The 15,838-nt window shown below is 39.2% G+C and overlaps 1 protein-coding gene across 2 annotated transcripts; it reads left to right on the forward strand.

Annotated features, from left to right (window-relative positions):
- Positions 1 to 534: 534 nt before the first annotated feature.
- GTF2A2 (general transcription factor IIA subunit 2) lies at positions 535 to 10,978 on the forward strand. 2 transcript variants are annotated; one of them, XM_074966181.1, is made up of 5 exons: positions 535 to 622; positions 2,340 to 2,491; positions 3,623 to 3,727; positions 6,778 to 6,904; positions 8,864 to 10,978. In XM_074966181.1, exons 2-5 carry the CDS (start codon positions 2,420 to 2,422, stop codon positions 8,887 to 8,889), a joined length of 330 nt encoding a protein of 109 aa, XP_074822282.1. In that variant the 5' UTR covers positions 535 to 622; positions 2,340 to 2,419; the 3' UTR covers positions 8,890 to 10,978. The 2 variants fall into 2 exon arrangements, with proteins under 2 accessions (XP_074822282.1, XP_074822281.1); XM_074966180.1 differs by having other exon boundaries at positions 570 to 708.
- The last annotated feature ends 4,860 nt before the right edge of the window (positions 10,979 to 15,838 follow it).

Raw genomic sequence — 15,838 nt, forward strand, 5'->3', positions numbered from 1 at the left:
ACAAACTGGAGAGAGTCTAGAGTAAAGAAAAAAAAATTAAGGTCTAGAAAACATGACCTACGAGGGAAGACGAATCTCTTTACAAAAGCTGTTTCTTACAAGCTACCCCTATAAATAACAGCTACAACTCGCACATTTCTACACGTAGCACTTTCACATACAGGAGAGCGTAAGAAACTGCTCCCCGTAGGCACTTGCGGCAGCAGTCAACTGTTTACGGCGGTAGCGGTTTTTTACAATCCGGGACGTGTCAGTACCTGCTGCCAGCGGCGCATTCCTACGCGGAGCAGTTCAATACGCTGCACGAGCTAACGGGGGCGCTGGATGTCACAGACGGCGCAGCCCGGACTGTTGAGCCTCTTCCCCCCCGCCCTCAGGCTGGCCACCCGCTCGGTAACCCTGGGCCGGGCTCGGGATCACGTACGTCCCTCCGCGCTGGGGCTGAGGCCGAGCCCCGCCCCGCCTGCTAGGACCCGCCCTGCGCCCCAGGGAGACGGCCCCGTGGCGCATCCCCCTAGCGGTCCCCAGCACCCCCGCGCCGCTGCCTCCGGAAAGGCCTGCGTGACCCGCGGCTTTCCGAAGCTTCCGGTTCCGGTTCACTTCCTCTGTTTCTGGGTTAGAGGTGCGAGCTCCTTCCACTGTCGCGGACGGTTGGAGCGGGAGAGGCCGGAAGGCGTCGTCGCTCTGGGAGGGATTTGCCCCCAGCAGGTGAAGGGGAGGGTCTGTGAGACGGGGCTGGGCAGAGCCCCGCTACCTGTTGTTGAGTCCTCGGCGGGCGGCCGGGGGCCTGCGATGCCGAGTCTGGTCCCCTGGGCGTGAGCAGCCCTTTCCCGGGTCCTGGCTGAGTCCCGGGCTGGGCACTGCGCTCCTGCAAAGTCCAGGGGAGAGCAAGGAAAATGAGAAGAGGTTTAAAAATGTGGTCTCAGGGGAGAGGCTAACACTGGGGTTTGGCTGGACTTGGGACGAGAAAGACTCCGTGGGGAATGAGGGGGGCTCATAACAGTCTCCGGATACGTTAGGATAGGGCTCACTTCCTCTCCATGTTGGCTGAAAGTAGGACAAGAAGTAACAGGCGCAGTCTGGAGCAAGGGAGATTTATGTTAAATATTAGGGGAACTCTTTCTTGCTATAAGAGTATTTAAGGTCTGGAACAGGCATCCAAGGGAAGTTCTGGAATCCCCATCATTGGGGAACAGGTTGGACAAACACCTGTCAGGATGGTCTAGGTTTACTTGGTCCTGCCTCAACACAGGGGCTGCATTAGCTGACCTCTCAAAGCCCCCTCTGGTCCCAAATTTTGATGACCTAAGTGCAGTGATTCTTGGGAAGAGGAAGGAATGTGCCTCCAACACCACAACAGTCCCTTGACATTAGACCCTTTTGCCAGATTTTCTCTTCTCTTTTGTCCTGTGCAGTGTCCTGAGAAAAACAAAATATACATGATATGTTAAGGTTGTAGCAAGTGCTCTTTGTTACCTCTGTAACCTACATTAATGCTGTTAAAAGACTAGCTGTTTATATTGTTTATAAGGCTAAAAATGGGAAGAACATAACCCAACAGCTAACTGTTTACTGTTAGGAAGAATTTTGACTGTCATAGTTGGTATTGGGGTGCTAAATTTTCATCTGAAGAATCTGGTCCAGGCCAGTGCTCTTTTCATGGGTAATGGGTATAAGATTTCAGTGTGTCTGATGCTGTTCACCGATTCTGTAAGACAATTGTTTGTTTTTTGAGTAGAGTCTTCTGTATTAAAAATACCCATCATTAATTCTAACAGTAAGCGAATAAAGTATTCCTTAAAATAAAAAAGCAGCATCTTGATATCCTTTGTAGGTAACTAATAAGTTTTTCTCAAAGCTTGGGCTGGTGATCATGGATGAGGCAAGGTGCTCAAAAACTCTTGTTATGTGAAATCAGCCCTATCGGTTCTGTTGCAAATTTGAAGGTGGTGGTGGTGAGAATTGTATATCTGAGCAAACAGGTATTGGAAAAAATCTGCCAAAAGGAACTGGTGAAATACAATTAAATACTTACCCAAAGTAAGACTTAATAATATTGAAAAACATTGTGAAAGAAAGATATAGAGTAGCATTCAATTCCTTATTTGTCTATTCAGTCAAATTGTTTTTTCTTCCATCGTGTAATGAAAAATTTGACAACTTACAGATAATATTTTTTAAATAGCAAAGAATTAAGCTATATCCAATTTGACATCAAAGGCATTCTGCTTGGTATTCATTGTCTGGTCATTTTTTTCCCCTATGTTGCTGCTTTTGATTATTTTTTCTGTTCAGAATTCCTCTACGTAGCTCAGTAATTGTCCTATTGGATTTTCTAGGCCATCAATGAAAGTGTGAAACCTATTGGCTGTTTCATAGCTGTGGATGATCAGTAACACTTCTCTCATCTTTATAAACCATGGCGTATCAACTGTATAGAAACACCACATTGGGGAACAGCCTTCAGGAGAGCTTGGATGAGCTCATACAGGTGGGAGACAAGTAGCTTAATGTGAAGTATGATTGAGCAGTGAGTTAATAGTTTAATTAAATTTCCAAACTACTCAGCTAGACAGTGTTAAGAACTAAAAGCACTGCACTTCAAATGCAGGTATGTTACTCATTTCTCTGTAGTTGATTACTTGAAAAATCAAACTGTCATATGAAATTAAAAGTAAAAATTAAAACTGCCATTTAGCATTTCATTGAAATATGAAAGCAAGTTTCTCACTTAAGTACTTCGGTTGAAGAAAAGCATCTTATGCAAATTAAGTGGCCAACTTTTGTGTATCCTAGTAAATGAAAGTCTGACTTATAACCTGAAACTACCTATTTGATGTTGCTATTCCAGTCATCCATAATGAATATTTAGCACATGTGGTTTTGCCCAGTATCTTCGATGTAACAAAAACCTCTAAAATAGCAAACTTGTTCCTTTTCCATGAGTAAAGAAACCTTTGTTAATAACTTTCACATAAAGAGTATAAAACCTAGTTGGGGTGATAAACAATTTCAGGATGCCTTTTTTAGGCTTCCTCATGAGTGCCAGCTAACTACCAAAAAACTCTTTTTCCTTCTCTTTGTATTTTAATTATTGGACTCTGAGACTCATCTGTCTCATCAAATCTCAGATTTCCAGTCTTTGCGATTGATTTTGCTAAGTAACTTTGGACTGTGCTGCAGGCTGGCGCTGACCCTGTCAGGTTTGGCTCGATGAGTCACTAATCAAGAGATTCTGGGTCTAGAGTGAACTGACAATTTTGATGTGATGAAATCTGATGTCAATTCCTAGTCTTGTATGTCTGTAGAGGAGGCTGTAGGCCATGGATGCAAAGACAATTCAAATGTGGGAATTACTGCATGTTTTCTGGAAAATACTCTCTCTCTGCATGTTGGTCACGTTTGTCTCCTCCACAAAGTTACAAAAACTAACAAATTTCACTTTACTCCATTTCCTCATTAAATATAAAGTCATAAATATATATTTCCAGTAAAGCTACTGGGAAAAACTAGTCTACATCTTGAGGTTTGTTACATGAAAGCTTTGCGTTGATGATCCATTTTCATGCATTTTTGAATCAGTTATAAAGTCAAGGGTTTTTTTTGTTTTTTTAAACCATAGTCTCAGCAGATCACCCCTCAGCTTGCCCTTCAAGTGCTACTTCAGTTTGACAAGGCTATAAATTCAGCATTGGCACAACGGGTCAGGAACAGAGTCAATTTCAGGGTAAGTGCACTAAATACTAAAGTCCCCATCTAACTGGTATTCTCCATCAGTGTTCAGACACTGCACTGAGAACTATAAGGCTTGTTATCTCTGTCTGCTATGGATGGAAACAAGTCTTTTAAGGGTCCACTTTATTTCTAAAAATAATACTGTTGTGTTACTCCACATGATTTAGTTGGGGATGGGCCCTGCTCTGAGCAGGGGGTTGGACTAGATGACCTGACAACATTCTATGTGCTATCTGTAGCATGTTGAACTAAATTCCTGCTTGTTTAAGTGATTATAATATGTTGCCTAACTTCCTGGAGGCTGTTTGAGTTTCATGTAGTTGTCACAATTCTGCCATGGAATCGTCCAAGATATACAGCAGCCAGAAAGTTGACAGGGATTTAGAGGAAAGGTAGTGGAAAGTAAGATCCTGCCAGCTCTACATTAAATTAGTTGCTGGTATTCCAAAATGCTCTAAAGAGGATAATTCATGCTTCCTAAATCACTAGTGTATAATGGGATAGGTGACTAAAATGTTATGCAATCATTTAAACACTTCAGAGAGGAGTGCTCAGTCACCCTCTTCCCTGCACCCCTTCTTGATTAGCTTAATTGTTTTGCACATTTGGCTTGAACAACTAGTTAATGTTACCTATAATGGTAAGGCATTCAGCTGCAAGGTCTGAATTATGAATGCCAAATAGAGATTTTTGGTTTCTATTGTGGGCATTTTCATTTCTGGTTGAGCTCAATATTTGGGAGGCAGGTAGTCTGTAATTTCCTTGGACACAGTGTACAGAAATGAGGTGAAATAAAGTAGTTTATTAACCATGCATGATTCAGTGAATACACCCCCATCCCCCTCCCGCAGAATGACTTTCTGACAGGGAAGCCACAAGAGCAATCATGTTACCCTCCCAGCAGTATGTTTTGGGTGCCCAGGGCAGCCGGCAGAGAGGTAAATCACTGTGGGGCAGGGGGCGGGACTGGGGAGGACACTGCGGGTGGTTGCTACCCTGCACTGGGCTCAGCTGCTAGTCCTAGCTGGGCTGGGGTGGACGAGACTTCCTCTTCTCCTGCACAACATCTGGGGCCGGGTCAGACCTACATCCAGATTTCTCCCCCAGACCCTCCCACCAAGCCTCATCTCCCTGCACTGAGAACCCCCTGATAAGCTCCACTCCCCGTGCACCTGGACCATCCAGATGAGCAACCCGGATTCCCACCCCACTGAGCCCCAAGGAGCAGCACCTGGATCCCCACTCACTGAGCCCAACATCTGGATCCCTCGACACCCAGACTCCCCTGCTGAGTTCTATCACACCCAGAGACCCCCCCTTCTCTCTCCCCCGCTGAGCCCCAGCCACCATTACCTGGACCCCCCTACAGAGTCACATTACCAACAAGCCCCTGTGCATCCATCCTTGGAATAAGGGTAACAGTTAATGTAAACTCATAAGCTATCCAACCACTGTACTTTATCATTTTGATTAGGTCATGTTAAACTCATAGTACAAATTTTCTATCATCTGCCAAATTAATAAAACTTCCTAATTTTCATATTCTGCCTTTGAGATGTTTTTGATATTCATTCTTCTTCTGTTTTGAATACTCTGGAGCAAAGAAATGTTCGTGTTTACTGAAATAGACTTTCGAAGTGAAACAAACCCTTTCTCAAATGTCAGTCTGAATTTGATTTTGAGAGAAGGTCCAGCATCACAAATGAACCCGTTTAAGTCCAGAAACACTGGTTGAATTAACAAGTGTATAGCATGTGTTTTAAATGAAGAATGAAAATAAAAATCTTTCACACACTGGGTCTAAATCAGCAAGTAGCCTCAAGTAAAAATCATCTGAGATGAGCTGTACATGAATTATGTGTTTTTGACTTTGTAAATGATATAAAATATATAGGAATGTACAAAAAAGTAACAAACCCCTGTCATTTATTCAGAAAACAAAAATAATAATCAATTTCCATCTCGGGTCATGTAGCTCTACTTCTCTTTGTGTGATTTTTTTTCCCCCCTCCCATCTTTCATCCTGTCAGTGTTAACACTTTTACCAGTGGCTCTCAACCTTTCCAGTCTACTGTTCCCCTTTCAGGAGTCTGATTTGTCTTGCGTATCTAAAGTTTCACCTCACTTAAAAACTTCTTGCTTACAAAATCAGACACACAAATACAAAAGGGTCACAGCACACTATTATTGGAAAAATTGCTTACTTTCTCATTTCTACCATATAATTATAAAATAAATCAATTGGAATATAAATATTGTACTTACATTTCAGTGTATAGTATATAGAGCAGTAGAAACAAGTCATTGTATGACATTTTAGTTTGCACTGACTTTGCTAGTGCTTTTTATGTAGCCTGTTGTAAAACTAGGCAAATATCTAGACGAGTTGTTCTACCTCCTGGAAGACCTCTGCGTACTCCCAGGGATGTGTGTACCCCTGGTAGAAACCACTAACTTATACTACTGTGGTATTCAGAAAGCCAAAGGGAGAATAGTGTGACTGTTTTTATCACACAGAACTTTTATCCTATTTGAAGGAATCAATAAGTGAAAGGCTTATAAATGACCCATAATCTCCTCTTTACATAAATCTTGCTGATGAAGCCTGTGACCTCATTCTTCATGTACTTTGGAAAACTCATAACCGTTTCAGAAGGTTGGCTGTTTTTTATGATGATCTTCCTTACTTGCATAATGTTCTTGTATGAACCTGAGAATTTCTACCACTTGGGGGCACTCAAACCAAACAATTTTCCTCAGATTTGCTTAAATCTGTGTTTCTTAGATTTTAGGATTGCATGTTCTGGCTCACAATTAGCTTAATAAAAGCAGCACATCCAATCTGGTTATAAATATAAAGGCACCTACTTTAAATTAATGAATATCCGTAAACTTCTTAACTATTTTTAGAAGCAGATAAGATGACAATTTTTCAAATGTTAAGAATTTTTTAGCTGTAGCTACAAGAATAACTTTATTTCTGTTACTGTACTGGAGATCTTTTGAAAATAGTTTTTTTTATGTTACATCTTTCTTTTAAAGGGCTCTCTGAATACATACAGATTCTGTGATAATGTGTGGACTTTTGTACTGAACGATGTTGAATTTAGAGAGGTAACTGAACTCGTGAAAGTGGATAAAGTGAAAATTGTTGCATGTGATGGAAAAAGTAAGTATAGTACTGAATCGCAGTATAAATATTAGGTTAGCAGAGAAGACTTGAAAGATATTATGAAATACACTTTGTGCAGCCAGAGTTCTTAAATAGCTCCAATCACAGGCTATCTTCTACCTCTGGTTACATCCTGCATAACTCAGACTAAAACAGGAGTGCACGACCCTCCTGCACACATGCAGAAATTAGATGATTAATTCAGATGAGCAAGTTACAAGTGTGTTCTGCATTGCATCATTGTCTTATTTAAAGCTATTGTAGTTAAAGCTGCCTGGGGACTGGATTTTAGTGGTGTACGAATAAGCATAAATATGCTTGTGACAAGCTAAAGTATTACCAAAGATAAATGTGACTAGGCCTTAATGGTCACTAGTTACTAAATTATATAAAACAATTACAATAACAAGATAGGAATTACTTCTACAGAAGAAATTGCTCTTTGAAGTACTTAAATTTCTCCCAAGTCTCATTAACCTTCTGGTTATCAGAATGCCACTGACACAAAGGTCTAATCCAAAGGATGAAAAGTGTCACAGTTGGTTCAGCAGCAATAAGTAACTAATAAGGGCATTGTTGGAAGCCTTTGGTGAAACATTAGTTCTGTTCTTAGGAGACTGAGGGATCCCAGGGTTTGAGAAATGTTGTCTTTTTAGTATTACAGACCAAGTCCTGTAATTTGTGCACTCTGTCTTGACTGCCACATATGTACTGTCCATGGAAGGTCATTAGCTCATATGTTCTCTCTACTTGTCTGGCTTGTTTAGCCAAATGTTCTGTTGAAATGCTTTACCAAAGAATAACTTTCATAGTTTCTAGCTGATGGATTTCAGTTGCTTAAGATTCCTTTCTTAATACATTAAAAGGAGGAAGTGAGAGCAGAAAACCCTTTATAGTACATCTTCTAAAAAAAAGTCTTGGTGCATGGAACTGATCCTTTAGGGCTCTCTGGCCTCGGCACGATTGTCGTGATGTTTTTAGAGTAACTGATTCTCAACGATTGATAAGTTATTCCTTACAAGTACCTTGTCTTTAATGTTGGGCATGCATGTCACCTTGATTCACCTCTTTGTTTCTTAAGATGTATTATTGTAGCAGTTAAAGGAAAATGTAATTTTCCATGTCTGAATAATTTCCATTTATAATATCACAGTATAAGTACCGGATTTGAAGACCACGGTACCATAAAGTTGCTGACAATATCTTTAGTATTTTTCAGCAAATAGCTTCTTAAAATAAGGACTCTCCTATCCATTGTTATCTTGTCTTCGTGTCAATAACTAGACTACTCATTTGTCCCATGCCACCAGGAATAAGAGAGAGGTAACAGTTGCAAATATAAGAAATAGCAATATCAGCTTGCAGCCTCTCTCTTACAGAATACACTGTTGCTTGTGTGTTTAAGTAATTCAGCTTTATAAAGAACTCTTATGTCTATAAATCTATGTTAAATACACTATTGCCCAGTCTCTACAAAAGCCTGTACATTGTCACTATCAGACATCTGATGACCTATCTCTTGAACAGACTACATGGCTTTCTAGCACTTGCATGCCCCAAGAGCATATCTTGTAAGCTGGCTAGAATCAAGTGTTTAAGTGTATTACTCTAATTTAGAGCAAACTTACTTCAGTTTTTAAAAATGGGGACCTATTAGCAAACCCTGTATGGGGACAGCGACTTTTTGTGTTCAAAGTTTTCATTACTGCTAACCAAGTAAAATAACACAATTATGCCACACTTTCTTCCTGGCAATGAAGGAGGATACATATGGAAACAAAATTATCCAGGTGTGGCGCTGTTTCAGCTTTTATAATACAGATGCTAAATCACTGTATTTTGAGGTCAGCAGGGAAACATTTTCCAACATAGAGAGTGTTCATTTTTTGTTAAGACATTGCAAAGTTGAGTACGAGTTATCTGTATTTATTTATACACTTTCTCTTTCTTTTCTAGATACTGGTTCCAATACTGCAGAATGACTAGAAATGTGGGGGCTTTTTGTGCAACATTTTCTGTTAATATGCAGCACTTTCTGGAGAGAAGCATGGAAAAGAACTGTTCATAATTTATTCTAGTGATGCAGACATGCGTTAATCCATGCTAGAATGCATTGCAGAAAGGCAGTGCAAAGAAATATCTTTCTGTAGCATTTCTTCAATTCACCTAATAGGGCATGAAGAAAACAATGTTACTTTTCTAAATGACAAAACAAATATTGTTGCCTTTTTTTGTTCAAAGTAATTTCTCTAATAAACTTTTATTTAAAATTTTCTAGAGAAGTGAGTGATAATTAGAAAGGTGTTTGTTTAGTTAAAGCAACCTTCTCACAAAATTACCTTAAGCCTTAAGTAAATTACTCTTGGAGTAGTGATGAGAAACAGGATGTAGAGGCATACAGCTCTAGCTCACTAATACGAATGTGGCCCACATAACTGAAACAAATGGGGACACTTGTTTGCGGTTAGTGACTAAATAGCCTTGGAGTCTGACGTACTGTGACCACTAGAAATGATTGCTATAAATGGGATGGAGGCACATTGGCAATATGTTGTGCACTTGCACTGCCAGGGCATGTGCTGTGCCTGTTTCTGGAGTAAAATCTTTCCATTTGTAGCATTGTCGGTTTTGCATCCTTTAGAAACCCTGCATTAACTCACATATTAGAAAATGAGTGTCATGGGCTTAACCAGTGAAGTGAAAATGATTAAGCCCAGTCCCGTGAGAACATTCTAAATTCTCAAATGTTAGGCGTGTATAGATAGACTTTATCTCGCTTATTTTATTCAAGCTCTGGTCTAATATATTTGACTGAATGCTTATCAGACTTCAGTACAGTGCTCTATTGAAATTCTGTTAATGTTCAGCTATGAATTTTAAAAAAATCCTGTTTAATACTCCATCACATGCTTTAAAATTACTCTTCCTGTGATTTGGATACGACAAACATAGGGATTTTTTTTATGCATGAGGCAGGTCCTTTTGGAATCTGAAGTGTCACAGCTGAAAAAGCTCCGGGAACCGTTGTGTAAGTTTATTCCCTCTACTAACTAACTCTGCTGGATCTGTTGGTAAATATTTTTAGAATGGGTAATTATGCCTTGTTTAGAGGCATTAAAACTTCCAGAGAACACATCTCCCATTAAACCAACTATTTAAAAAAATTCTTGGTTGAATTTTGAACTAAATATACGTTTATGCCTAAACTTAGTAGTGTATACTTTTTGTATTTATAATTCAATTACTATCCCTCCTTATTCACCACTTTGAGATCAGCTGTAGCTTTTTGGATTAGGCCATATAATAAGAGGACATGTAAAGACAGTTATAAAAAGTGGAATGACTTGTAATAGTGATCATAGTAAAAATTATATACCATGCTGATTGCCAGAGCAATGTAATTTCTACTAACTTGTGTAAAGGCTTATTTGGGGTTCCAACAGAAGAAACAACTTTGTGGCTATATATTTGTGGTTGTACCACAAACCAATTTTCAGCAGATAGCACTAATCCTTCTAGCTACTTGCCTGGAAACCTAAGTCTCACACTGATGCTGTAGGTACGGGCATGTGTAGAGCCTATACAAAATGGACATATGTAGACACACCTGTTGTGTCTTATGGCAAAACTCTTAAACTGGAAATTTTTGGTGACAGATTCATGTTTATCATTTAACTTTCAAAGGAACTATGTCCATTAGTGGTCGATCAAGCCTTTTCAGCATCAAGACACAAGTTGAAGCCTTACAATAGCAAAAGGACATCTCTGTCAAGTAGGCCTACAAATGTTTTGTATTGATCCAAGATAAAATGTGCATTGCCTTTTAACATCTCCCTTTTCAGGTGATATAGATCTATGGGGTCTCTTCCTTGTTAACCAATAATTGGCACAGTCTTTAATGTCTTGGGGATATCACTCATGTATATGTTTGGCATGTCTGTCTTATCCTGTAGGTATTAAAATTTGGGAGAAATATCTAGTGGGTTTGGGAGACCTTCCAGCTTTCAGTGTGTTTTAATATTCTGTATGTCGAAAGTTGTTGAAGTTCTGTTCATATGCACCTGTTACCCCAGCACAAGATAAATATACATTTGCATAAAGGTGTTACTTTCATTCCTTTATTTGTCCCTTGGTGAGTTAAAACCAGCTAAAAACATGTTGATCTATTTCTCTTCATGGTGGGTGGAATTCACCTTTCTTTAGGCTCCTGATTGGCTGTAATGGGGAGGGACCATCCTTTTCCCCATTCTGTAGAAGACCATCCCTTCCCCACAGTCATGACTGTGGCCTTCAGGAACTACTGTAATAATTGTATAATAATTTACTCTAGTTTGGATTCAGGGCAGAGTTGCTATTTGTATCTGTTGGATACCAACCATATGCTATCTCTTTCTATACTTCCTTCTACCCTTGCTCAGCCCTACTTTGGGCTGTGTTAATCAAAATAAAACAATGTCTGGGTGGAGAAGCAAATTATCCTGAATGCCAGTTCCTATCCTCTTTATCAGAAGTTTCAAACTGAGAATGTAAAAGAGGTTTCATTGCCAAAGTGGTTTACTTCCTTGCATGCGGTGAATTCATGTCAAAGAACAAGAAGAAACCAAAATGTACACATTGCGTATGGGCAGTACTTTTGTTGGTAATTCACTTTTCAAAAGATCCATCCAGGAAACAGTTTCAAATGCAGAACATCAAATACATCACTTTTCCCTTCTAAATCCATAAAACCATGGTAACTCACAGCAGAGGTAAACATTTTAGATCCATTTAGTTAACATACACCATCATTCCTGCGTTGTCTAGGTGTTGAGGTAATAATTAGAATCTCTCTATCAAATAACTGGGCTTTATTTTTTTAAGTGGGCATTCTGAATTGGATTTAAACCTACACTTTTTACAATCCAAACCTGGCAGTGCTGTGACTGGTGCATTGGAAATCAACATTTTCACTTAAGTTCCAAGATGTGCTTGATTAGTTAATTATCCAGATTGAATTAAGTGGAAAAGGATCACACATGGTGCACTGTAAACTTAGATTGCAGAAATGCTTTCAGTTTGAATAATCTGATATTAGTAAGAGGGGGATAATATATATATATAAAAATTTTAGAAGTAACTAACCTGACTGTGTTCTTTAAGAGTATACAATGGTATTAACAATTTGGAAGAGAACGTAAAGAATACTGTATCTAACTGACAATGTAAGCAGAAAACGGTGGGCAGAATGTAATTACACAAATAAGAATTTGGCCAGTTTTGGGGGTTAACATCTAAGAGTTTTGTGGAATTTTATTAGCAACGCACCAGTCACTTGATTTGGAGAGGCCGAAAATGGCCTCAAGCAAAAGGAAAAGCTGTATTTTTTTAATTTTTTTTAAATATTTGAATGATATTTCAACCCAGAGTTGGCTTACCAATGTCACATAGCATTAATGGCTGGCTGCGTGACCTCCTCGTTGACAGCTGGTTGGAGTGTGTCAACTGGCAATATTGTTCACATTTGCCACAATCACAAGGGGATAAGAGCAAAACCAAAATTGAATGTTCTTGCTCTTGGGACTTTCTTCTCCTGTTTTTTAAATTCACAAGGATGAGTTCATTTCTGTTTTGGGAAACCTGCTGTGTAGCATTCAGACAGTGTTAATTTTATTCTAAAACGCACCCTCTCCCTGTGCACGTCCCCGCCACTCCTTTGTCTCCCTTTTGCACTTTGTTCCCTTTCGTATTCTACTAATGTGCATAATTCTTGTATAAGTAGAAAATCCTGGCCCTAGATTCTACCTGATGTTTCCTTTGCTGGGCATGCCTTCTGGAGCTTACTGTTGGTGTCGAGGCTTAGACTGTAGCTTGTCAATGGTATTGCAGGGTCCTTGATACGAGTTCACTATGATTTGCACTTGTATGTACCTGAGCATCTTGTAATCTTTTACAAATATAAACTGAGCCTCACAATATACCAAAGAAGCGGGTTGGCATCCTCATGTTATGGCTGGAAAAAGCAGGCAGAGTAATTAAGTAATTTTTCCAAAGTCATAGAGGAATGCTGTGGCAGAGCCAATTATAGAACCCAGGGCCTAAACTTGTGCAATACTTACACAATGGCAGCAACTTCATGCACAGTTGTATGTATGCAACTTTTGAAATTTCAAGTCCAGATCTCATTCCCTATCCCATTCTTCAACAATAAGGTATCCTTCCATTCTCTGACAGATGCTTCACCTTGCTTAACCCCTGTCAGTAACCAGTTGAGTTATTACGCTGCGATAGGCCATCTTTTATGATGCTTTGAATCATTGGTAATCAATTTTAATATTTCACAGTAAGAATGTCCAGAGCAAGTAAATAAACAAGTTAATGCTCATTGCATGTCTGAACGTGGGCTGTGGAGATAACGGTGCTTTGGGTGAAGCACAGCATGCAACTGAGTGAGAAAGAAGAGTACTCGGAAAGGCAATATTAGCTTTCCCAACGGAGATGTAGCTGCATTTCTGTCTAATCTTGGTTTTCGTGCCACATCCATCAAATAAGAGAGACCATTCATCCATTTGTCAAGTGGAAGTCACCAAGCAAAAATAAGAACTGTATTTAAAAAAATACTAAACGCAAGAGCTGACCTTCCTTATGTTGCTGCTCCCTGGCTAATGGCTGAGGATGCTTTCAAACAGTTGTTTCCAACCTTTTTTCATTTGGGGCCCCCTAAAAAATTTCACATGGAGGTGCAGACCCCTTTGGAAATTCAGCCTGTGGTCCGCAGACCCCTACCATAGAAGTCTTGGACTGAAAACTGACTGAACAGGATTTAACTGTAAATGGTGCACATGCTCAGCATGGCATTTGACACCGCATGAGAAAAGGCGCTAAACTGTGGGCTTCTGTGGTAACAACACTACTTCCGGGTTTTGACTGGGGGTAGTCGCATACTTTTGATCAGAAGAACGGAATGCATTTTCTGGGATCTGAAACTTTATTTTCATAGTCAGCTTTTGTGCACCCCTTAGACATAGTTTGCAGGCCACAAGTGGTCTGCGGACCACAGGTTGCAAACCACTGTTTTAAAATAAATAGGCTCAGACTGAGTTTATCATCTTGGGTTCTTGATTGAAACTTTCCTACCGATGTACCTTTATCTCTAGATTCCCTAGGATTTTCTGTTTGACTTAAAGGAGTCACTGTTCTGGAACCCATCACTTTGGACATTTCACATATAGACATCGCAGATAGAGTCCCTCCTACATTTCTTCAACATATTATAAGTGTATCTTGTGAAATAAGTGTTTTGTTTTTAAGCTTGACTATTTTAGACTTATTTGCATATACTGTACAGTGTTTTCTGACCAGGATATTGAGGTTGCATCACACTTGCCAAGACACATTATTACACTTCCCAGTCACCTACAGGATACACATTATGTATTTATTTGCTATTGTTATGCCATAATATCCAGTTACAAATGATTGATCAATTGTTTAGAATGGCAAGCATACATCTGTGCTACAAGAAGAATGAACTCTCCTTTCTGATCTGCAGTGTGGTTCTTGATTACATAGTCTGTACTTGTTGAAGCCAATGGGAATCCTAAGAGATGCTTGTACTAATTCTCTACTAGACTCTTGTTCACTGGAATTGCTGTGATGTATTTATAGCATTCAGAAGCATCCAAAAACATCAATTCTGCTTCTTGCATTCAAGAGGATTTATTAAATGAGTGCCACAGTACATCCGTGATGCACTATCCGTGATAGTGTGTTTTAACAATGTGAATACACAGCTTATCACTACTTAAAACAACCAGTATGAATGAACTGCATGAATTAAGTGTATTAAATTGGAATTGCTCCTGGAAACATCCTCTGGTTCAGTCCTCTTCTCAAGCATTTTATTCCATATGCTAACTGCCCTTTGTCTTAAACATTTCTGCCTGAGTTTCCTAAATATTTTTCATTCTTAATTTTTAAATTATGTTCCTCAGTTTTTAAATCAGTATGAACATTTTCCTTTAGGTTAATGTTATCACCTCATTAAAATATCTGGTTAAAGCCTCTCAAAGTCTGTGATTCCTTGAACCTTGTCTGCTGATTTAAATCTTTGAGTGCTGAAATTAACCTTGGGTTCATACTGAACCCTCTCCAGGAAATGAGCTTTCCAACTTCCTGCTGACTGATACTGATCAAATAGGAGAATAAATTCTAATGTATCTGACAATTCTTTGCTATTTCCCCTGCTGTTTGTGAATTATTTATGATCAGCTTGAGAAACTCTTAAAAATCACTTGTGAATGTTTTAAATAATTTTTAGGCTGGAGACCATTTGTGAATTCCAAATAGTTGCAGTTGTATTGTGTTAGTTAATTGCTATATGGCATTGTTTCCATTTCTTGATTTAAATGCCACAACTCACCAAGCTGGAGCAATTTTACAATCAAACATGCACTATTCACAACCCACTTTGGGCAATGTCTTGAGCACTCATGCTTAAAATATGCTACTTGCATAACACCCAATATGCGTAAGGCACTTTCCCAGCTGATAAGATAAGACACATCCGTGCCAAGAAGAGCTTGCATTCTAAGTGGACAACATACAGACAAAACTCACATTCATTGTGTGAAAATGAAAATATTTTAATTTTTAAAACAAGAAAACCACAAATTACAAATGGTGTATCAGTAATTTTTTAAAAAGCCAAACACCTATACAGCAGGAAATGTGTAAATATTCAGGTAAGGTTCTCCAATCACTATGTCAAGACTTTTATTTACAAATCCCAATAACCTCTCTGCTGTCATCATGCAAATGATTTTTGTAAGGTTTTTATATTGCACTTGTCCATTGACATTCCTAAGCTAATGAAGAGACCCTTTTTTTATGTATCCAGCCAAGATATGCCTCAGCTTTGACCCAAAATTAATGTGTTTCTAGTTGCCTTTGTGT

This window comes from Natator depressus, chromosome 10 (genome assembly GCF_965152275.1).
Source record: "Natator depressus isolate rNatDep1 chromosome 10, rNatDep2.hap1, whole genome shotgun sequence".
Classification (NCBI taxonomy): Eukaryota; Metazoa; Chordata; order Testudines; family Cheloniidae; genus Natator; species Natator depressus.

Bases quoted from the DNA above. Each gene is read 5' to 3' on its own strand.
- GTF2A2 (XM_074966181.1), top strand. From the start codon at position 2,420: ATGGCGTATCAACTGTATAGAAACACCACATTGGGGAACAGCCTTCAG. The intron at 2,492-3,622 runs GTGGGAGACAAG...TTTAAACCATAG, and splicing joins GCTTGGATGAGCTCATACAG to TCTCAGCAGATCACCCCTCA. The intron at 3,728-6,777 runs GTAAGTGCACTA...TTTCTTTTAAAG, and splicing joins GGAACAGAGTCAATTTCAGG to GGCTCTCTGAATACATACAG.